This window comes from Notolepis coatsorum (genome assembly GCF_963971535.1).
Source record: "Notolepis coatsorum genome assembly, chromosome: 7".
In the NCBI taxonomy this organism is placed as follows: domain Eukaryota; kingdom Metazoa; phylum Chordata; class Actinopteri; order Aulopiformes; family Paralepididae; genus Notolepis; species Notolepis coatsorum.
Window position 1 is genome coordinate 162,623,969 of NC_140171.1, and position 25,916 is coordinate 162,649,884.

General features: G+C 41.2%; 1 protein-coding gene across 1 annotated transcript in view; it reads right to left on the bottom strand.

Moving 5' to 3' along the window:
• The window catches only part of LOC311231837 (uncharacterized protein), a gene marked incomplete at its 3' end in the record, with an annotated part of 41,476 nt that extends 16,726 nt beyond the window's left edge, over positions 1–24,750 (bottom strand). Inside the window, exons 1-2 of the mRNA XM_084318458.1 lie at positions 24,632–24,750; positions 439–601 (exon numbers count right to left, since the gene is read on the bottom strand). Coding sequence (XP_084174584.1) covers positions 439–586 — 148 coding nt within the window. The 5' untranslated portion in view covers positions 587–601; positions 24,632–24,750. The remainder of the gene's footprint in view (positions 1–438; positions 602–24,631) is intronic.
• Between the last annotated feature and the right edge of the window lie 1,166 nt (positions 24,751–25,916).

Genomic DNA, 25,916 nt, shown 5'->3' on the forward strand with positions numbered 1-25,916 from the left:
TCTCTCTGTTCAATGATTTAAAGTGGCCAAACGTTACAATATAAATACTAATTGGATTTGTGGCTGGTAAAAAATCTGGATGGCTGGTAGTTTTTAAAATCTACCAGCCAAATGGCTGGTAAGTCAAAAAGTTAAGTTTGTTCCCTGATTTCACCCATCATGAATTAGCATATTCAGCTGTTCAGGATAAATGTTGTTCAATGATGCACCTCTATGGTTTTCATAGCACATTATGAAGCGTTGGGTACCTAGGTGTAGTTAATAGACTTGGCCAGGATCGTTAAAATAAAATATAAAAAAGAATCTTGTGTTCCGTGTTCTTTAGCACACAAACACTTAAATTATCCCCAAAAAATACAAGTGACAACACTTTTTCCCCCTGGGTCTCAGGAGGATATAATTTAGACTTAATGTTTTCCTATTGCACGTCATTCTCACCTTCCTCTTTTTCACTTCCTGCCTCCTCTTCCTCTTCTTTACCTCTTTCATCTTCTGAGTTTTCACCCCCGCCCTCCCTTCTCTTCTTCTGCTGCAAGTCCACTATGTGAGCTCCAGTCTTCATCGCTCTCATCGTCTGCTTCCACATCCTCCTCCGACGACTCTGGACAGTAAAAAGATATACAACCAATGTATCAAGGAAGAACACTGCAACAAGCCAGCAAAATACTATATCTGTGTTGGGGAAAATACTATATCTGTGTTGAGGAAAATACTATATCTGTGTTGAGGAAAATACTATATCTATGTTGATGAAAATACTATATCTATGTTGAGGAAAATACTATATCTATGTTGAGGAAAATACTATATCTATGTTGGAGAAAATACTATATCTATGTTGGGGAAAATACTATATCTATGTTGGGGAAAATACTATATGTTGGAGAAAATACTATATCTATGTTGAGGAAAATACTATATCTATGTTGAGGAAAATACTATATCTATGTTGAGGAAAATACTATATCTATGTTGAGGAAAATACTATATCTATGTTGAGGAAAATACTATATGTGTTGGGGAAAATACTATATCTATGTTGAGGAAAATACTATATCTATGCTGAGGAAAATACTATATCTATGTTGAGGAAAATACTATATCTATGTTGAGGAAAATACTATATCTATGTTGGGGAAAATACAATATCAATGTTGGGGAAAATACTATATCTGTGTTGGGGAAAATACTATATCTATGTTGGGGAAAATACTATATCTATGTTGGGGAAAATACTATATCTGTGTTGGGGAAAATACTATATCTATGTTGAGGAAAATACTATATCTATGTTGGGGAAAATACAATATCAATGTTGGGGACTTGACATGGACCACACACATTGACAGTGTTGTGAAGAAGGCACGACAACGCCTCTACTTCCTCAGGCGCCTAAGGAAGTTCCAAGTCAGTCAGAAGATCCTTAAGAACTTCTACTCATGTACAATAGAGAGCATCCTGACTGGCAACATCACCTCCTGGTTTGGGAATAGCACTGCACAAGACCGAAGCAGACTACAAAGAGTGACACGTTCAGCCGAACGCACAATTGGAGGGGGGCTCCCCACCCTCCAGAACATTTACAACAAGCGGTGCAGGGGTAAGGCTAAGAGAATCATTAAGGACTCCAGCCACCCGAACAACTGCCTCTTTGAACTGCTGCGGTCAGGCAAGCGATACCGGAGTCTCAAGGCGAGCACAGAAAGACTCAGAAGAAGCTTCTATCCCCAGGCCATCAGGCTGCTCAACGAACAATAAACACTATACAACAACCACCAAATGCACACAGCACACACATCCACACACACACACTCACTTTAAACAAACAACACAATGCAGCACCCACTCTCCACACTTTAGATCACCTAAACACACTTTATATTTATTGATAAAGGATTTGCACTACAACTCGTACACCTTACTGTAAATTGTACCTAAATTGTACCTTATCCCATTTCTGCTTTGCACTATATAGTATTGTATATTAGTACACTGCATACTAGTATATTGTATATTATATGGTAACTCAGTTACGTCTATTCCATCGAACGTCTATTCCATCGAACATTGTACCTATACTGAACACTGTGACCTCATTTTTTTTACTTCTAATTTACATGCTATACTATGTTATTTCTAGAGGTGGGTATAGATTAATTTTTGTAATCTAGATTAATCTATCTGCAATCCTGGATTTAATCTAGATTAATCTAGATTAAAATGGCTCAAAAAAACTTAAAAAAAAACTGCCGAAGGCATTCAAAATATGTGTGTTCTACCCAAATAATGACCAGAAGTAAGTCCTTACTTTTTCTTTCCTCCTTATGTTTCTCAGGCCAGGTGGCCCATTACACCATGAGCCCATCTCCCGTTTCCAAAATGCATTACAGACTGTTTGAAAAAGCTGTTTTGCTATGATAATTGGTAATGAAATATCAAAATAATGTTCAATAAGATGTACTTGTGTTTAATAAGTTGTTTTATTCAGAAGTTAACACAAATAAATAATATTACCAGTACAGTACAGTATCTAGCACTCTCAGGAGCAAAACAGAAAGAATCATTTCAAACTTGAACTATGTGACATGGCATGAATCAACTGCTCAAGTGGAGTTGCTCAGTGGCCAATGGTGTCAACTGTGGTTGTACTGGGCAGCTCCCAGGTGTGAATGGAACTGTGTGAATGTGAAGCAGGGCGTTCCTGAAAAAGAGCATCTGTGCTCAGCGAACCTACCCTGGGTAAATAAAGGTTAAAAAAAAAAAAAAAAAAAAATTAGATTAATGCGTTAATTATATTATCGCGCGATACTAGTATAGCGTTAACGCAGCACGTTAACGCCGTTAACGGCCCAGCTCTAGTTATTTCATACTTATCTTGTCTAGCACAGTCTCTGGAGCGTAACAGTAAGAAGCATTTTGTATAAAAGTATTCTGTACTTCTGTATGACAACTATTAAAGAAACTTGAAACTTGAACTGGCGTTGTGGACAGCGACGCCTACAGGTCAGGTATGGGCGCCTGCTCAGCGGAGGCAGGAATTGATGAAGGCAGCGTGACCTCCCACGCGTTACACTTCACCAATGAGAGTCCTCGCTGCCAGATGAAAAAAGAGTCACTGGCTGTCGCCGCGTGTGACGGAGGAAGCACACGGATGACTTCAGGATTCCCTTGTACCGACCGGTAGGAGAACATGCGCACAACAACCAGGTAGGGGAGGGGGGGAATTGGCACAACGACTAAAGTTGGGACGGGGAGAAAAACAGAGAAAAATCGGAGAAAGAGAGGATTAAATTTTTTTTTAATGTGTTTAACCAGGAAGTCCCATTGAGATACAAGATCGGTTTGGGAGAGGGAGGTAAGGGGTTTTAGATTGTGTGTTGTGATGTTTAGACTTCAGAGAGGGAGAGTAAAGTACAGAAAAAAAGGCACCGTTGGGTACCGGTATCGATTCCCAGGTAAAAAGAAACATTTTCAGGCTCGAAAAGACCAACCGCGTAGGCCAGATGCAAGCCGCATTTTACAATAAACATCTGTGGTGCTGCTTAAAAAAAGATTTATAATCGCTAATTTTATCGCAATGGCAATATCTGTCCGAAAAATCGCAATTAGATTATTTCCTAAAATCGTGCAGCCCTAGTGCCAAAGGATAGGAGTCTGAGGCGGGGTGTCGAAAGACAACGCTAAACATTTATTAAACATCAACGTCAACACTCTGTTGCCGACAGGAAAGTGCAGACAGGAAAGTAACAAACAATATGGTCCGTGCGGAACCCTTATCCCCAACACATAGGGTGGGTGAATTATGTGCTATATAACATACATCTGTGCAAGTAGATTACATTAACAAAACGTATTGAGGGCTGGGCGATATGGCCAAAAATTATATCGCGATAATGATAACAATATCATATCACTCGATAAAAAAAGAATAGAGTATACAAAATTAAAAAATTAAAAATTATTTTTTTAAACAACAGATGTATGTTTATTTTGCCACAATTCTTTGTCGTTGCCGCCATCTTTAGTGTTACATCCCCTCACACTCCAGTTCTCAGGCTGCAGCTGGTTTGAAAGCAAAAGTAAACCGGCTTCTCTGCTGGCTGTGGCTCCAGGGGAGTTGAACAGTTCTGGCTCTGCTAGTTTCTTTTCTATCTTTTGGCGCTTTTTTGGTGGACAAACCACCGCACATCATGTGCACCGTGACTCGTGACTGGAGTCTAGCTCTGCTAGCACACATAGCCTACTGTGTACAGACGGTTTCAAACTGTATTTTAAATTAGAAAGCAAACAAAATAAATGGACAAGAGAAAAATAAATCTCAATTTGGTCAGTATTGTCATTTGGACAAGCAAAGCCATTACTTTAAGTTGCAGGTAAGAAAGACAAGTCTGTCCACCGTCTCTGGTTTTAAAACTGCCCTGTTGCAGGTCAAAAAAATAATAATAATAATAAATAAAAAAAGATTTTTTTTTTCGATAGATTATTAAAATATATCGCGATAATTATCGTTATCGTTATATCGCCCAGCCCTCCTTACTACATATTCATAATCATGAACGTTTATTTGGAAGTACTTTTTATTCTGTACTTATTAGTAGGGATGCACCGATATGAAAATTTGCCACGATACCGATTGTTCAACTAACACAATCGGTCGATACCGATACTAAATTATAATTTATTTTTATATATATATATATATATATATATATACTTTTTTATTAATTTTTTATGAAACTACTGTATATTTGTATGTCTCTAAATGTTTTGATGAATTGAAAATGGAGGACCCTTATGTAAAAAAGCCGAAAGTCCACTGAGCTGTACTGTATTGTACCCATTCTGCAATCTGTTAATACATTTTTCAATCAATCTATCAGACAAATGCATAGAAAAGCTTTTATTATAACCATATAACAAAAAAATTTATTATTGTTTATGAAAAGAAAATTGCCCTATGCTTAACTATTATTTTAGGCATGGCAACAAATAAAATAATAATAATAAAATGAATAAATAAAATATTAAATAAATAAATAGGCTACACGTCTCTTTTTGTGTTACAAATTGTGCTCACCGATATGAACATAGGCCTCTTTACTTACTTAAAAAAAGGAAACATCAAGAAATATGTTTATGGTATTAATTCCACCATGCCATGTGTGTTTTTATTTTATAATGCTCATGAGTAGGCCTGCCGCGATAAGCAATAAATCGATTAATTGCTGCGATAATTAAAATGAATGCAATGATTTTGACGGGCGCGATTAATTGCTATTTGCGCGTTTGTTTTAATGAGGCGGAACCAGTGCCCCGGGCCCTTGTCACTGTCCGTGTTGGGAGGCGGGCCGCTGACGTTACTAGAGTACAGCACGGGAGCTCCGTGGGGCAACGCCACATAGACATTTCTCAATAGTGTTGCTCCTTTTAACCAAGTAGCATTATTTGTAGTGTAACGTTAGCTATTTTTAGACCCAAGTAGTTACTCGCTACTGCCCGGAGAAACTGGACTGTTAATAAAGATGAAAGATAGAGCTTTGATTCTCATTCCATGCTAACAACTAGGGGTGGACGGTATGGTCTAAAATTTATATCACGGTATAATTTGAAGCATAGACGGTAACGGTATATATCACGGTATCAGTGTTTCTGTTAGAATACTTTTTTTTGCCTGATAGGCAGGCTATATAAAGAATGACATCCTCAAGGCATGTAGATTTATAATATTTTAACTTAAAACTAGGCTACTTTTGCGTATAAAGTCATTATATTCCAAATAAAATAAGTCCCGAGTCGAGACTCCTGCTCCCATTGCAAACAGCGGGGCTGGATTTTGCTAGAAGCATATGTAGCTGCAGAGCCGCAGAGCGAATTGAATTGAATAAGAATTGAGACAAAGGTGCCACTCATCCTCAGCTTTAAGAATTGACAATTGTGTCAACAAATTGACACGTGTCAACAAATTGACACATGTGTCAACAATTTGACACACAAAATGGTGATGGGGGGCGCTGTTTGACGGGCCTGTGACCAGACCTGCAAGAGCCCCTGGCTCTGCGGCTGCATGCTATTCGCAAATCCACTGCTGCAGCCGTCCTCCCGGCTCCCGCTGCTGCCGTCGTTATCATAATAACACTACACACACATATCGTAATGTTTACAGCAAACTGTAGTTGATCACCAGGTATGTTTTATTAACGTAGAATAATTCATATAAGAAAAACGATAGGGAAATATCTTACCTTTCTCCACTGGTTAAAAATGCCAGGAACTGAAATTGAAACTTGCTGTGCGCCGCAGTGATATGTGTTTATTATGAAATGACAATTGCGTGTTGACACGCCCACTGCGCGAAGCCTCCAAAATAACTTTTTCCAGTTTGCACATATCTATTATCTATGACTAATTCTATCTATTTTTAGGGGCAAATGCGATTGAAATAGTCGCGCTGTGGTTACATGACGTTAGGCCTGCCGCGATAAGCAATAAATCGATTAATTGCCGCGATAATTAAAATGAATGCAATGATTTTGACGGGCGCGATTAATTGCTATTTGCGCGTTTGTTTTAATGAGGCGGAACCAGTGCCCCTTGCAGTCTCTCTCCGTGTGGGTTGGCCGCTGGCGTTACTACAGAGCACAGCACGGGAGCTCCGTGGGGCAGTAGCAACGCCACATATAGCTTAATACATTTCTCAATAGTGTTGCTCCTTTTAACCAAGTAGCGTTATTTGTAGTGTAACGTTAGAATAACACAGAATAACGTTAATACAATTACATGCATCATTGTTTACAACGAACGGGTGGGGCTAGTCAAAGCACTGGAGACGGGGACAAGTTAAACATGAATTAATTTATTATAACGGGTCGTTTTCGAGTCGTGCTGCAGTGCCTACGCACCACAGCTATTCTATTATATACTGCTTTGACGCTTCCTCCTCATCGTTGATTGCCTGTAGTAGCTGCATCTAACGTTAGTAGCTAACGTTAAAACTAAAAAACACAACCGGACAAGACAAGTTGTCGGCTAGGATAATCACAACAATACTTCCGGTCCGGTCGGTGGGCTTCAAAATAAAAGTCTTAAACCGGAAAAGACGGAGCGGTGGGCTTCAAAATAAAAGTTTTGGGAAATAAATTTCTCAAAAAAATTCTCTAACCGGTCGCAATAATATCGCTTATCGCGATATTTTCGGGGGCAATTAATCGCCCAGCAAAATGTGTTATCGTGGCAGGCCTACATGACGTCATTGCTATTTTAGAGCTGCTGTACCGGTTACACGGTATAGTCAAAATCCATACCGTAGAGCAAATTAATACCGTTTATTACATGGTGTTTTCACATTCGCCGAAATGCTTGCTTGTGATTGGTCAACAGCCCCCCGACTGCGGTCATTATTTTTCGATAATGACCGCAGATTTTTCAATAATGACCGCAGAGCGCAGCTGTTCGCAATCAAGCCCACTGACACACACTGTTTCAGTGCTGCCGGCGATGACAGGGGGCGGAGCAACGAGCGGAGCCTGAACACAGCGGAGCCAGAACAGAGTTTATTTTGCCACAATTCTTTGTCGTTGCCGCCATCTTTAGTGTTACATCCCCTCACACTCCAGTTCTCAGGCTGCAGCTGGTTTGAAAGCAAAAGTAAACCGGCTTCTCTGCTGGCTGTGGCTCCAGGGGAGTTGAACAGTTCTGGCTCTGCTAGTTTCTTTTCTATCTTTTGGCGCTTTTTTGGTGGACAAACCACCGCACATCATGTGCACCGTGACTCGTGACTGGAGTCTAGCTCTGCTAGCACACATAGCCTACTGTGTACAGACGGTTTCAAACTGTATTTTAAATTAGAAAGCAAACAAAATAAATGGACAAGAGAAAAATAAATCTCAATTTGGTCAGTATTGTCATTTGGACAAGCAAAGCCATTACTTTAAGTTGCAGGTAAGAAAGACAAGTCTGTCCACCGTCTCTGGTTTTAAAACTGCCCTGTTGCAGGTCAAAAAAATAATAATAATAATAAATAAAAAAAGATTTTTTTTTTCGATAGATTATTAAAATATATCGCGATAATTATCGTTATCGTTATATCGCCCAGCCCTCCTTACTACATATTCATAATCATGAACGTTTATTTGGAAGTACTTTTTATTCTGTACTTATTAGTAGGGATGCACCGATATGAAAATTTGCCACGATACCGATTGTTCAACTAACACAATCGGTCGATACCGATACTAAATTATAATTTATTTTTATATATATATATATATATATATATACTTTTTTATTAATTTTTTATGAAACTACTGTATATTTGTATGTCTCTAAATGTTTTGATGAATTGAAAATGGAGGACCCTTATGTAAAAAAGCCGAAAGTCCACTGAGCTGTACTGTATTGTACCCATTCTGCAATCTGTTAATACATTTTTCAATCAATCTATCAGACAAATGCATAGAAAAGCTTTTATTATAACCATATAACAAAAAAATTTATTATTGTTTATGAAAAGAAAATTGCCCTATGCTTAACTATTATTTTAGGCATGGCAACAAATAAAATAATAATAATAAAATGAATAAATAAAATATTAAATAAATAAATAGGCTACACGTCTCTTTTTGTGTTACAAATTGTGCTCACCGATATGAACATAGGCCTCTTTACTTACTTAAAAAAAGGAAACATCAAGAAATATGTTTATGGTATTAATTCCACCATGCCATGTGTGTTTTTATTTTATAATGCTCATGAGTAGGCCTGCCGCGATAAGCAATAAATCGATTAATTGCTGCGATAATTAAAATGAATGCAATGATTTTGACGGGCGCGATTAATTGCTATTTGCGCGTTTGTTTTAATGAGGCGGAACCAGTGCCCCGGGCCCTTGTCACTGTCCGTGTTGGGAGGCGGGCCGCTGACGTTACTAGAGTACAGCACGGGAGCTCCGTGGGGCAACGCCACATAGACATTTCTCAATAGTGTTGCTCCTTTTAACCAAGTAGCATTATTTGTAGTGTAACGTTAGCTATTTTTAGACCCAAGTAGTTACTCGCTACTGCCCGGAGAAACTGGACTGTTAATAAAGATGAAAGATAGAGCTTTGATTCTCATTCCATGCTAACAACTAGGGGTGGACGGTATGGTCTAAAATTTATATCACGGTATAATTTGAAGCATAGACGGTAACGGTATATATCACGGTATCAGTGTTTCTGTTAGAATACTTTTTTTTGCCTGATAGGCAGGCTATATAAAGAATGACATCCTCAAGGCATGTAGATTTATAATATTTTAACTTAAAACTAGGCTACTTTTGCGTATAAAGTCATTATATTCCAAATAAAATAAGTCCCGAGTCGAGACTCCTGCTCCCATTGCAAACAGCGGGGCTGGATTTTGCTAGAAGCATATGTAGCTGCAGAGCCGCAGAGCGAATTGAATTGAATAAGAATTGAGACAAAGGTGCCACTCATCCTCAGCTTTAAGAATTGACAATTGTGTCAACAAATTGACACGTGTCAACAAATTGACACATGTGTCAACAATTTGACACACAAAATGGTGATGGGGGGCGCTGTTTGACGGGCCTGTGACCAGACCTGCAAGAGCCCCTGGCTCTGCGGCTGCATGCTATTCGCAAATCCACTGCTGCAGCCGTCCTCCCGGCTCCCGCTGCTGCCGTCGTTATCATAATAACACTACACACACATATCGTAATGTTTACAGCAAACTGTAGTTGATCACCAGGTATGTTTTATTAACGTAGAATAATTCATATAAGAAAAACGATAGGGAAATATCTTACCTTTCTCCACTGGTTAAAAATGCCAGGAACTGAAATTGAAACTTGCTGTGCGCCGCAGTGATATGTGTTTATTATGAAATGACAATTGCGTGTTGACACGCCCACTGCGCGAAGCCTCCAAAATAACTTTTTCCAGTTTGCACATATCTATTATCTATGACTAATTCTATCTATTTTTAGGGGCAAATGCGATTGAAATAGTCGCGCTGTGGTTACATGACGTTAGGCCTGCCGCGATAAGCAATAAATCGATTAATTGCCGCGATAATTAAAATGAATGCAATGATTTTGACGGGCGCGATTAATTGCTATTTGCGCGTTTGTTTTAATGAGGCGGAACCAGTGCCCCTTGCAGTCTCTCTCCGTGTGGGTTGGCCGCTGGCGTTACTACAGAGCACAGCACGGGAGCTCCGTGGGGCAGTAGCAACGCCACATATAGCTTAATACATTTCTCAATAGTGTTGCTCCTTTTAACCAAGTAGCGTTATTTGTAGTGTAACGTTAGAATAACACAGAATAACGTTAATACAATTACATGCATCATTGTTTACAACGAACGGGTGGGGCTAGTCAAAGCACTGGAGACGGGGACAAGTTAAACATGAATTAATTTATTATAACGGGTCGTTTTCGAGTCGTGCTGCAGTGCCTACGCACCACAGCTATTCTATTATATACTGCTTTGACGCTTCCTCCTCATCGTTGATTGCCTGTAGTAGCTGCATCTAACGTTAGTAGCTAACGTTAAAACTAAAAAACACAACCGGACAAGACAAGTTGTCGGCTAGGATAATCACAACAATACTTCCGGTCCGGTCGGTGGGCTTCAAAATAAAAGTCTTAAACCGGAAAAGACGGAGCGGTGGGCTTCAAAATAAAAGTTTTGGGAAATAAATTTCTCAAAAAAATTCTCTAACCGGTCGCAATAATATCGCTTATCGCGATATTTTCGGGGGCAATTAATCGCCCAGCAAAATGTGTTATCGTGGCAGGCCTACATGACGTCATTGCTATTTTAGAGCTGCTGTACCGGTTACACGGTATAGTCAAAATCCATACCGTAGAGCAAATTAATACCGTTTATTACATGGTGTTTTCACATTCGCCGAAATGCTTGCTTGTGATTGGTCAACAGCCCCCCGACTGCGGTCATTATTTTTCGATAATGACCGCAGATTTTTCAATAATGACCGCAGAGCGCAGCTGTTCGCAATCAAGCCCACTGACACACACTGTTTCAGTGCTGCCGGCGATGACAGGGGGCGGAGCAACGAGCGGAGCCTGAACACAGCGGAGCCAGAACAGAGGCTGCTGCTCGCGATAATAATAATCACTTTATTTGGGCTGACAGAGCCACAGAACTGCGATTTGTCAAATGAATTAGGTATATTGTTAGTAAGTTAGCCATGTAATAAGCGGGATAATGTATAGCTTTACTCGGTCATTGTCGCAAAATAATTGACCGACACGGAGTTTAAAATACCGAGGCGCCGCGCCGAGGTGTTTTAAACGGAGTGAAGGTCAATTATTTTGCGACAATGACCGAGTAAAGCTATACATTATCCCTTACTTATACCGTATACCGTTTATACCGTCCACCCCTACTAACAACATTAGCTAAATAGCTAACAAACGAAATACAACGTATAGCATAGCTACAAGTACAACACAGAATAACGTTAATACAATTACATGCATCATTGTTTACAATGAACGGGTGGGGCTAGTCAAAGGACTGGACACGGGGACAAGTTAAACATGAATTAATTTATTATAACACTCCGGTAGTTTCGAGTCGTGCTGCAGTGCTTACGCACCACAGCTATTCTATTATATACTGCTTTGACGCTTCCTCCTCATCGTTGATTGCCTGTAGTAGCTGCATCTAACGTTAGTAGCTAACGTTAAAACTAACCGAAAGTTAGTTGTTCACCAACAATTTGTTTTATCATTAGCTCGAAAACAGAACCGGACGAGACATGTTGTCGGCTCATAGTTTCTGCTTAGGATAATCACAACAATACTTCCGGTCCGGTCGGTGGGCTTCAAAATAAAAGTCTAAAACACCGGAAAAGACGGAGCGGTGGGCTTCAAAATAAAAGTTTTGGGAAATAAATTTCTCAAAAAAAATTCTCTAACCGATCGCAATAATATCGCTTATCGCGATATTTTCGGGGGCAATTAATCGCCCAGCAAAATGTGTTATCGTGGCAGGCCTACTCATGAGTCATGATTATTGCTGAAGTCCGAGTCATACAATACTCACTGGCTTTCATAACAGACTAACTTGTCTTGCTCAAGACTTGTTTATTAGTTTTAATAAGAGAGCACTATCTCTCAACCAAAGCAATGCAACAGAACAATTTTGATTGACAGTCGATTCTGCCAATTACGACACACCGCTTGCACCCGCCCCTGCCGTTCTTACCACCAATCGGCAAGCGCTTATTCGTTTTTTACTTCCGGGAAATCCGCTATCGATCTGCAGCGAGAGATCAACAACAAACCTACCGGTGCTAATAACTTTAGCTCCCCGCGGCCACGAGTAGACTACCAGCGCTCCGCAGGATGACCAAACGAGGCATAATGATTTTACTGCAACGAATGTTATAATAAAAGCTTTTCTATACATTTGTCTGATTGAAAACTTTATTAACAGATTGCAGAATGGGTACAACTCAGTACGGGCTCTCTGAGCAAAGGTAGGAACTGAGATATGAATGTGTAATGCTTGCTATGGTCCGGTAAATACGCTGATGTTATTGAACGTGTAACTATATACCGTTAATGCCACAAAACGAATGCCTTTGTTAATCATAAGTAGTAACTTTGATGCAGTAGCGTGTGTGTGTGGGGGCGGCATTGTGCAGGTCGCTTGACTGAAACTTTTTTCAAAGTTTGAATGTGTGGACCAGATTGACGCGACACAAATTGATGGATATTTATCGGCTACTGCCATCGGCACATTTGAGCTTATCGGCCGATAGGCCGATGGCAGTCAACAAGGCACTTATCGGCCGATACCGATACCCGACCGATATATCGGTGCACCCCTACTTATTAGTTGTACTTAGTACAAATTTAAAGTGGTCAGACAGTTCCCTCTGTGTGTAATACAGACAGTCTCTTCACACATTCATAAATAACACTTACAGAAAAGCTGATTGTGCGTGTTTGTGCACTGTAATGAAATATGTTTTGTTCAATGGGGAAACAATTTTTTTTTTCGAATAACGTGAAAGCGCGGTATTTTTGCCCAATGTTATCATACCATCAGTATCATACCATCAAATGTCATACCGGCACATGATATATCCCACTAAACACTTCTACACATGCAGAGAGCCCTAACCTACTGCAGTACACAATATAGTACACACTACAGTACACATGCAGAGCCCTAACCTACTGCAGTACACAATATAGTATACACTACAGTACACATGCAGAGAACCCTAACCTACTGCAGTACACAATATAGTACACACTACAGTACACACCATGGGGAGGAAATTAGGCCACTTTACTTGCCAAATGAGAGAATTTTTTATGATTGGCGAGTGCAGCCCCCACTGCCCCCAGGAAAAAAGGAGGACAGAAGATGTCCAGCCCCAGACAGAAGAACCGAGTTCATCTACCAGCGACACGACAGAGAAGGTCCAAAAAAAACGAAGTATGTTCGAAAATACGTTGAGAAATGGCGATACAGTGAGTCTGGTGAGGAGAGAACGTGGCTGGAGTATCGGGCTAAGCAGGGTACAATGAACTGCACGGTGTGTTGTGCACATTCAAAATGATAAACGAAACTCGTTTATTGCTGGATGCTCGACAATTAAGTTAGAAAGCATAAAATTCCATGAGACGTCCAAATCACACGGTGATAGTGTGATAATCGCCAGAGCCAAAGCCCAGCCTGTCCTGGCATCTCTGACTGTTCATGCTAATCAGCGGAAAATGGCCATTCTTTTCCGCAGTGCCCACGGAATTGCAAAGCAAGGGCGACCCTTCTCCAATTTTACTTGGATGTGCGAGTAAGTTGTTTTGTTTTACATAACATCATAGCTAAACATAACGCTAGCTACCAAGGTACCGTTAGGTAGCTAGTCATTAGGGATGCCCCGATCACGTTTTTTGCCACCGATACCGATCACCGATCGTCTTGAGCCATATCGGCCGATACCGATCGTTGATTAATTTTTTTATTTTATTTTATATAATTTTTTTTTCATTTTAATAAAATTATATTATATAATTATACTTGTAGTTGTATTATCTGCGAGACATCGCCACCACGCAACAAGTCAAAATGCTCGCTATCTCCACTGTCTGTGTGTATACTCTGCTTTGATCAAATCATTTCCGTATGTCCTCAGCAGGGTATATCTGCGGCTCTGCAGATATACCCTAGGCTCTGCAGATATACCCTACTCCCTCAGCTATCCCCGTTTGTGACTGCGATGCAAGCCGGGGCTCGAATACGCATCGAATGAGTGTTATAAGACATTGATATCAGGAGCTATCTGTAGCTACTGCTAGCCGGCTATATAACGTTAAGACAACGCCTCAGTGAACCATTTAGTTGAATGGGACATTTCGTTTTGAACAGTGAGCTAAGCTAACGTGAGCTAACGGAGGTATCATACACTAGTACTAGACTATTGCTGGAGCATTTGTTGATATCAGGAGCTATCAATAGCTAGCCGGCTGGATACCGTTCGGTTAGACAATGCCTCATCATGTATTAAACTAAAAGTGAATAGTTGACTGGGTCATTTTGTAACGGTAGCTAACGTTAGCGCCTCACGGAGGTCCCGTCCCACTAGACTAGACCCGTGTTTACATGCGTGCGGGAGGGGCTGGCGGAGCAGCAGACACCGCAGCACTGTGTGCAGCTCCCGGTGTCTGAGACAGAACTCAGCGAGTGAGATCGGTTTTGACGATCGGCGAAAATAAAGCATTATCACCGATCACCGATCGCATATTTATACTGATTATCGGCCGATAACGTTCGGTGGCCGATCGATCGGGGCATCCCTACTAGTCATAGATATAAAACACTAGATGGCTCAAGGTGGAGTCTCCCACGTACTTCAGCAGCGGCCATCTTGCGAGAGTACATGCACCATAGACATGCATGTTATGAGTGGGTCTGCTCTACGCTTGCAAGATGGCCACCATGTGGCAACGTTGGTCCCCGTTGGCCAGCAGCGCGGGTAAGCCATCTAGTGATATATATCTATGGCTAGTCAACCTGTAGCTTGCTTGCAAACAAACGTTAGATGCTGGGCTGGGCTCCCCGACGAGCAAGTTAGCTAGCTAACTTTTCTAACCGTTACCAATGCCAGCTACGGTGGTTTTGATTGATTGATTGAAAACTTTATTAACAGATTGCAGAATGGGTACAATACAGTACAGCTCAATACACACAATTGTGAAGGGGATGCAGACCAGAGAAAGACTTTCGTCTTGTTTACAGCAGGGTCCCCCATTTTCAGTTAATCATTACATATATGACATACTACATGACATACAGATACAGTACTGTTCCATCTAGGGATGCCCCGATCACGTTTTTTGCCACCGATACCGATCACCGATCGTCTTGAGCCATATCGGCCGATACCGATCTGATACCGATAATTTTTTATTGATTAAAAAAAATTATTTTTTTTATTTTTTTATAAAATATATATATTATATAATTATACTTGTACTTGTAGTTGTATTATCTGCGAGACATCGCCACCACGCAACAAGTCAAAATGCTCGCTATCTCCACTGTCTGTGTGTATACTCTGCTTTTATCAAATCACATTCCGTATGCCCTCAGCAGGGTATATCTGCGGCTCTGCAGATATACCCTAGGCTCTGCAGATATACCCTACTCCCTCAGCTATCCCCGTTTGTGACTGCGATGCAAGCCGGGGCTCGAATACGCATCGAATGAGTGTTATAAGACATTGATATCAGGAGCTATCTGTAGCTACTGCTAGCCGGCTATATAACGTTAAGACAACGCCTCAGTGAACTATTTAGTTGAATGGGACATTTCGTTTTGAACAGTGAGCTAAGCTAACGTGAGCTAACGGAGGTATCATACACTAGTACTAGACTATTGCTGGAGCATTTGTTGATATCAGGAGATATCAGTAGCTAGCCGGCTAGATACCGTGTTTACATGCGTGCGGGAGGGGCTGGCGGAGGAGCAGACGCCGCAGCACTGTGTGCAGCTCCCGGTGCAGCTACTAGTCATAGATATAAAACACTAGATGGCTCAAGGCGGAGTCTCCCACGTACTTCAGCAGCGGCCATCTTGCGAGAGTACATGCACCATAGACATGCATGTTATGAGTGGGTCTGCTCTACGCTTGCAAGATGGCCACCATGTGGCAACGTTGGTCCCCGTTGGCCAGCAGCGCGGGTAAGCCATCTATGGCTAGTCAACCTGTAGCTTGCTTGCAAACAAACGTTAGATGCTGGGCTGGGCTCCCCGACCAGCAAGTTAGCTAGCTAACTTTTCTAACCGTTACCAACGCCAGCTACGGTGGTTATGATTGATTGATTGAAAACTTTATTAACAGATTGCAGAATGGGTACAATACAGTAGGGGTGGGAATCACCAGTTTCATCACGATACGATACGATATCGATTCTTTGGACAATGATACGATATTTTTCGATATCACAAAGTCTGCCACAATACGATACGATTCTATTCAGGTGCCTGCGATCGATATGAGACGATATTATATGCCCATTTAACACAATCAGTAACATTTAAATCAACAACAAAAAAAGGCAATGGAAATATCATTTGACATTTTTATTTTTGATCTCTTCCAGACATTTAAATGAAAAACAATCTATTGTTTTTAATACAAATAGACCTCCTGTTCACTGTTTTTGGTTCGTTTTTCTTTTTTTTTCTCGATATTAATATCCTATCACAGCGCTGTATTTTGGCTGGAAAAGGCATATTGGGAGTCAGAAGGTGCAGTACCGGCCAGATCCTGTTAGTGGGGCTATCTCGAGAATGCAGTAACCCCCCCTCCTTCCCAGTCCCTAGTGGACCTCGGCTGTTCTCTCTATCGCTCTATCAGCTTAGCTTAGTTAGCTAACGCAACGTTAATTTCGGTATTTAACGCGACTAGGGCATAAAGGAATGGCGAGGATGGAAAGCATGTTAGATGCATTTGACCCCTTGTGGGGAAAAAAACAACAGGCACTTATTTCGGGCAAAATAGGCGGACTCTGAAGCAATGCTGTCTAACGTCTACACACGCTGAGCTGCGCTGAGCTACTGTTGTTGTTGCAGCCGGGCGGATATGCTCACGAGGGGATTTTCAAAATAAGAGTATCGCAATATGAATCAATCTTTTTACGTTGCATCGATCCTATTTGATAATTGATAATAGATCGATATATCGATCTGGATCGATGTATTATCCCACCCCTACAATACAGTAGAGCTCAATACACACAATTGTGAAGGGGATGCAGACCAGAGAAAGACTTACGTCTTGTTTACAGCAGGGTCCCCCATTTTCAATTAATCATTACATATATGACATACTACATGACATACAGATACAGTACTGTTCCATCCAGACATTTATGACATACCAGATCTACAGAAATACAGCACTGTTTAGGCCTGCCGCGATAAGCAATAAATCGATTAATTGCCGCGATAATTAAAATGAATGCAATGATTTTGACGGGCGCGATTAATTGCTATTTGCGCGTTTGTTTTAATGAGGCGGACCCAGTGCCCCTTGTCAGTCACAATGTGTCTATTCTACTAGCATTAACGTTACTCATACAAACAGAGTAAACACAGGTTTCAATCAATCAATCAATAACAACATTAACGAGACCCTCGTTGTGTCTATTCTGCTAACGCTAACGTTACCTCTGTGTCTATTCTACAAGCGTTAACGTTAGCTAGGCTGTCTATGCTAACGTTAATGAGCATTAGGCTAACAAGCTGTAACGTTACCAGTCGCGTCTATTTGCTAACGTTAGCATTAGGTAATAACCGGTTTAAAATGGATGGTGATTACCTCACGTTGTGTCTATTCTACTAGCATTAACGTTACTCATACAAACAATCAATAGCGAGTTATATTGATCACGCTATGTACGATAGCCATGCTAAAACGCTAGCACAACATTAGCACCTAACCTAACAACAAGCCTTAACAAGTCAGCGATCTTTTTGCGAAACTCTCCGCTCGGTGGCAAATTGTGTTGATGTCGGTTTTGTTTAATCAATAAATGAGGCAGAATACACAGTGACTGTATCCTTTGTTTATTGCACTTGTGCCTGCTGCAAACATAATGATTATGAAATCCTAGAGACGCGTCTCTATTCAGTGGTCTGCAGTGTTTCACGTGACTTTTCTGGTACCCAAAAAGTACCTGATAAAATCACAACAATACTTCCGGTCCGGTCGGTGGGCTTCAAAATAAAAGTCTTAAACACCGGAAAAGACGGAGCGGTGGGCTTCAAAATAAAAGTTTTGGGAAATAAATTTCTCCAAAAAAAAAATTCTCTAACCGGTCGCAATAATATCGCTTATCGCGATATTTTCGGGGGCAATTAATCGCCCAGCAAAATGTGTTATCGTGGCAGGCCTAGCACTGTTTAAAGAGTACAACGCCTGTCACATAGACCATGTCGTTGGAAACTGTTTAACAGTTTGTATGCCACTCACGGCTATTCTCGGGTTTACGCCCCGACTGTTGAATGCCACGTCACGAGTATTCTCGTTTTTTTTTATTTTTTATTTGCGATCTGAAATCATATTGCATCACACCGTTGGAGATCCAGGGACCGCCGGCGCTCAGATGTGAAAAAAGCACCCTATTGTCTCCCAGATGGTAAATCACCCTTTTGGAATGGACTCAATGAAAGTGAATGGGAGAACGGATTTCTGACTCCACATTTTACTTCTCACTGATGCAGCCGGGGTCTACCAGAGTTCATTCTGGAGCCTCTGAGCCACGGCGAATATGGGTTATACTGTACACACAATGGATCAATACAATTATAGATTTTTTCGAATGGCGATCGGAAATTGGAATAAACCATTTGGATACCATCTGACCTCAGGTAAGGAATCTATGTTATCAGTGTTAGGATAATCAGACTCGTTTTCACGGATATATAAGCGTTTATGTGATATGGCTGTTTTGACTGTAAAAGCCATGAGGAAATAAGAGCAGCGATTATCAGCGCACAGCACGAGCGTGCGTGCACACACATATACTATAGATCATCTAGCGTTTATTTGAAAACGATTCATAAATAGGCCGACAAATGACAACGTTCTGGAATATTCCAGTAAAAGGCGATTATCATAGGCATGGGTTGTTTTTTCCCCGAAAACGGGTGATTTTCAAAATGCTATCAGACGGAAATTAAGCGATAAAAAAACAATCTGCCTTGACAATGTTGACTGGAAAATGATTCTTTGATAAGCGACGGGCAGATTAGACACATAGCCATCATTTAAAACATAGATTAGGCGAATAAGGCGATAGTAACGTTAACATTGGCCGTGGATGGTGGCATTCAAGGGGGTAAAAAGGAAAACACGGCTGGCGCTCAAAGTGTTAAGAGACAGAGTTTCTAAAAAAAAGAGTATATATTTGAGGGGGAAGAAACTGTACATTGGAGGGAGTTGGGAAGGTGGGGTGGGGACTGGTGGTTACGGTAACATCAGTTTAACAAGCTAATAAGAGGCCGCTTGATCACGGATAATATAAGACGGTTACTACATGTGCTAGATGCCAGTAAGGATGTCAACCCACCTATAGCAATGCTGTCCCTGGATGCGATGAAAGCCTTTGATAGGTTGGAATGGTCTTATTTATGGGCAGTACTAGAAAGGATGGGGTTAGGAAACGGATTCATTGATATGATAAAAGTAGTATACAAAGACCCATCGGCCATGATCACAACAGGTATAATTACCTCCGGAATTTTTCCGGTATCGCGCTCCGCCAGACAGGGTTGCCCTTTTAGTCCCGGACTATTCGCTTTATCATTAGAGCCTTTAGCACAGTATATAAGACAATCCCAATCCATAGAACCAATCTCAATCAAGGGCACACAACATCATATTAGTTTATATGCGGACGATGTAATATTGTTCATGGGAAACCCTACCACCTCAATGCCTCATCTTCTCAAGTTGATTGATGACTTTGGCAATCTATCGGGATTTAGGATAAATTGGCCAAAGTCGGCGTTCCTACCACTTAACGCCCTTGCAAAGAATATACTCCTTCCAGGAAAAATACCAATGGTAAAACACTTCAGATGTTTAGGAGTTGAGGTATTCCCTACTATAAACCAAACTGTGAAGTGCAATTACACAAAAGTCCAAGATAAGATCAATTTGACAGGTGGTCCAAACCTACAAATTCAGTACAGGCCCGAGTATCAATAGTTAAGATGAATGTCTTACCTAGAATCAACTTCATTAGCTCAATGTTACCACTACCCCCTCCTGATGGTTACTGGAAAAAATTACACTCCACCGCATATAAATTTGTTTGGTATAATAAACCTCCAAGAATAAAAAGATTCACCGCACAGAGAAACAAAGCCGACGGTGGATTAGCATTCCCAGACTTTTACCACTATTTTAAAAGTGTACTCTTTAAGACCACTGACAACCTGGTTTGACTCCCAAGCATCAGTATCCTGGAGAAACTTAGAAGAAAAGATAGTAGCACCACATAGACTGCAGGACATAGTATACACCAAACTATCAATTAAGCAATGCGAAGTGAAATTTGGCCCTCTTATTACACATGTGATTCAATTATGGCGAGAAACACACAAAAAATATACTAACCAACATAATTGGCATAGCCATACTCCCCTATTCAATAACGATGAACTCCTTATTGGGAAACGACCTATCAGATACCCCAAATGGGAAAAGCAGGGCATACATACATTGGGAGATGTTTTCAACAAACAGGGTTTTTGTAGCTATCATGATATACATAAAAAATGTAACCTCACCAGTTCCATATTATTTCTACTCAGTTATTAAAATGTTTGAAGGCTCATGGACTCCCATTAAAAATACCAATTGAGCATCACAGATATCACAAATTATTCTATGAAAGAGAGACATCGAGAGGATTCGTATCAGATTGTTATCATCACTTACTAACGTCTTCGTATGTAATCCTTCCCCTATAGTACACATGCAGAGAGCCCTAACCTACTGCAGTACAAAATATAGTACACACTAGTAAACATGCAGACAGCGCTTACCTAATGCAGTACACAATATAGTACACACTACAGTACACATGCAGAGAGCCCTAACCTACTGCAGTACACAATATAGTACACACTACAGTACATGCAGAGAGCCCTAACCTACTGCAGTACACAATATAGTACACACTACAGTACACATGCAGAGCCCTAACCTACTGCAGTACACAATATAGTACACACTACAGTACACGCAGACAGCACTTACCTACTGCTGTACACACTATAGTACACACTACAGTGTAGGGCTGCAACTAATGACTAATTTGGTAGTCGACTAATCTGTCGATTATTTTTTCGATTAGTCGACTAATCGAAAACCAATTGTGTAAACAAAAAACAGGATATAATTTTTTATTTTATTTTTTAACTACCTATGCAGGGAGCGAAATTAACTTTTTGACTCACCGGCCAGTGGCGGGTAGATGGGAAAAATCTACCCACCAAGCATATTTCTTACCTGCCAATTTTTTTTGATTAAAAAAATTATATTTTATATAAAAAAGAAATTTAAATAAAATATATATTATATAAGCATACTTGTAGTTGTATTATCTGCGAGACATCGCCACCACGCAATAAGTCAAAATGCTCGCTATCTGCAAACAGCTCCACTGTCTGTGTGTATACTTGAGTAGCCTCCAGCTCCAGCAAGGATTCTCCGACGCTGCAGCTAGACCCTATACTAATACTCTACATTCAGCATGCAAGGATTCTCCGGCGCTGCAGCTGGGCCATATTGGTATAATGTTACGGTTCTTTGGTCAAATCACATTCATCAAGCCCTCAGCTAGAATACGCATTGAATCAATGTTATAAGACATTGATATCAGGAGCTATCTGTAGCTACTGCTAGCCCGCTAGATAACGTTAAGACAATTTAGTTTACTGGGACATATAGATCTAACGTGAGCTAGCTAACGAGGGAACGGAGGTATTATGCACTCGAGTCGACTATTGCTGGAGCATTTGTTGATATCAGCAGCTATCAGTAGCTAGCCAGCTAGATACCGTTAGACAATGCCTCGTCATGTATTAAACTAAAAGTGAATAGTTGACTGGGTCATTGTTTAAACAGTAACGGTAGCTCATGGAGGTCCGATCTAGACTAGAGCAGACTGCCTCTGTGTTGATACGAGCAGCAGAAGCCAATAGTATCCCGCTGCAGGGCTGGGCGGATATGACTCGTTGCCACGTTTTTTTTCAAAATAAGAGTATCATACGAACCGAATGTTGCTAACTGCCGGAGCCATCGATATTATGACTGGAGCTGCGCTTGGAACGGAAATGAGACCCGCACAGATTTTCAAAATAAGAGTATCGTTATGAACTACACGTCTACACGCCACACGGCGGGCAGACTTCTCAGTGGCAAGCGCCAAAGGTAAAAACTGAGCGCCCCTGGCGGGTGGCGGGCTTAAATTTCCCCCCCTGTACACATGCAGAGCCCTAACCTACTACAGAACACACTATCCCACTACACACTGCTACACATGCAGAGACCCCTAACCTACTGTAGTACACACTATCCCACTAGTTTCACTGTGAAATACACCAGATATTCACTCTGAAATACACCAGAGATTCACTCTGAAATATACTGTGAAATACACCAGAGATTCAATCTGAAATACACCATAGCTTCACTCTGATCACTTTAGAATAGTGTGAACACTGAGAGATACAGTGGATGCTTCACATTCTTGGGGCACTCTTTGTACCTCTGGTGCACCAACACTTAGCGAACAGGGAGGAGGAGGGACTGGGAAAACGTCAGTAAGCCTGAACGAATCGGTTAGATACATGAAGAATGTCGTCCCCCCCGCAACTTATTCCGGCCTATTGACATGGCTGAGAAAGGAACAGAATTAGAGGAAGGAGAGGACAGGAGATCTGGGAAGTACTTTGAACTGGTCTAACGTTACAGATTTTCACTGTACACACAAGACTGGGGTCACAATAAATAAAATAGTCTCTCTGCATTATGGAGAGGCGTATTTAGTTTAATCTTCAAATGCTGTAAACTGGATTGTATACTGAAGATATGAAGCAATGGGGTCACGGCTTGGCTCAGAGATAATCATTTAAGGCTTAGCCTTGATTGATTGAAAACTTTAAACAGATTGCAGAATGGGTACAATACAGTACGGCTCAATACAAAACAACTGCTAAGAGGTTGCAGACCAGAAAAAGACTTTTGTCTTGTTTACATCGGGGTCCCCCATTTTCAATGCATCAGGACATTTAAACAGAACAGTGTAGTAAAAATATCATTAAAAATATATACATCCGAAGGGGTAGAAACTGTACATTGGTGGGGGGGGGGGCGATTTGGACATTTACAGGGGCCAGTTTCTAATTGCAGCCACCCGTAGGTGCTCTTTGAGAGCGGTTTTGAAGGAGGGTAGGGATTCACATTCCTTCACGGTTGTGGGGCGTTCCACATTGTTGTACACAGGTATCCTTCTGTTGTTTGCTAGCTGACCAAAATGACAAGGGGTCACGGCTCCCCCTCCTAACGTACAGTTTCCTCCCCCTCGTATGTATTTTCTGTTAGGATCTCTGTTTAACAGTACTGTATATTTGAATATCTTGTGTATCACAAATGTAACAGTACTGTATATCTGTATGTTGCGTATGTCATTATGAATTGAAGATGGGGGACCCTGATGTAAACAAGACGAAAGTCTTTCTCTGGTCTGCATCCCCTTAACTATTGTGTGTATTGAGCCGTACTGTATTATACTGCATGCTGCAATCTGTTAATAAAGTTTTCAATCAATCAAGGAACCATCACAATAAAATGTAGAGCGGTGGAATGTTTCCCCCTGTGTGGGCGGGACCTATCTGCACTCAGTCTCTGGCCTTTCAGCCCCAGACCCCCCCCCCCCCCGCTTCCATGCTCTCACCCCCTATCGGCTTATCATTCTAAACACCTCCGTCACCATGCAGACCATAATAAACCATCCCCCACACCATCCTCTCACCAACCATCCCCCTGTAATCAGCACAAGCTGCACAATGGCGGCAGACAAAAGACTGCTGGCCGTGATTCAGGCTGGTCGGGATGAGATGAGCATTTCACCATCATCATGAATTATTCTGCTGTTCAGGAGAAACGTTGTTCAATGATGCACCTCTATGGTTTTCATATCACATCATGAAGCGTTGGGTACCTGGGTCTAGTTCATAGACTTGGCCAGGATCGTTAAGATATGAATGTTGTGTCTCAAAGAGGTCAAGTAGCACTTTTATTTGTATACAACCAGTCAGCTTGTGACTAACTTACACATCTACTAGCTGGCTAACGTTGGAAACAATACTTCCAGTGAACATGTGATCACACTCTTCAATGAGTGGCAGATGAAACATAACTAATAATTAGCTGCTCCGCTCGTCTTTGTTCCAAACCTCAGAGACAAACAACAACTCAGGACAACAAGCTAGCAGCCGTTAGCCGCACAGCGTTAGCTCGTTAGCTAACAGAACGTTATCTACAAGGAATATTGCTACAGTCTCACCTTGAATGCCTTGGTTGAATCCGCAAACAACGTTTAATAATCCCCACAGAAATGTCCAACAGAACACACTTGTTTACTTCTTGTATTTCGCACCTCGTCTTCAACTGGACTGGCGTCACTGATGCGAAGGGAACTCTGGCGGTCTCTCTCCGGTCTGGCGGAGTGAACGAGTACCGAGTAGGGTATATCTGCAGAGCCGCAAGCCCAACGTCTGGGCGGGGCTTCGTCGTGGCTTGGACTTTGATTGATTGATTGAAAAGTTTATTAACAGATTGCAGAATGGGTACAGTAGAGTACAGCTCAATACATACAATTGTTAAGGGGATGCAGACCATTGATTGATTGATTGATTGATTGATTGAAAACTGTATTAACAGATTGCAGAATGGGTACAGTACAGTACAGCTCAATACATACAATTGTTAAGGGGATGCAGACCAGAGAAAGACTTTCGTCTTGTTTACATCAGGGTCCCCCATTTTCAATTCATCGTAACATATGTGACATACATGACATACAGATAGACAGTACTGCTACATCTATACATTTATGACATACCAGATTTGCAATTACAGTACTGTTTGTGATACAAAAAGAGTCCAGAAAGAAAAGAGTATATACATTAGACATAGAAACTGTACATTGGATTGGGTAGGTGGGGGTGGGGGGGGACTGTACGTTGGAGGTGGTTGGGTGGGTGGGGGGGGGGGGGGGGGGGGGGGTAGGAGTGGGGGGGGGGGGTTGGGTAGGAGGGGTGGGTGGGGGACACTGTACAACTGTACAAACAACACTGTACAGAGAAAGACTTTCGTCTTGTTTACATCAGGGTCCCCCATTTTCAATTCCTCATAACATATATGACATACATGACATACAGATAGACAGTACTGCTACATCTATACATGTATGACATATCAGATTTGCAAATACAGTACTGTTTGTGATACAAAAGTGTCCAGAAAAGGAGTGTTTTCGTTTACGACATACACAACTTTTTGTGTACTGTCTGTCTTAGACCAGAGGAATAACATGTATGAATTGTGAAGTTAGGCGTAGTTCCCCGTTAACTTGTTTGTAACATATCTGTGTCATTTGGATTCATAAAACGGATAACTGAAGCCTTCCATAAAATAATTAAGTGACATTATACAACGGCATGCAAATTTCTCGATTCTGATTGGCCATTAACACGTCTTTATTGGCAACAATCCACGCTGCTGGCCCAGGACCCGCCCACAACCGACCCACATCACATCACTCCGCCGGATCACAAGAAGGTGGCCAA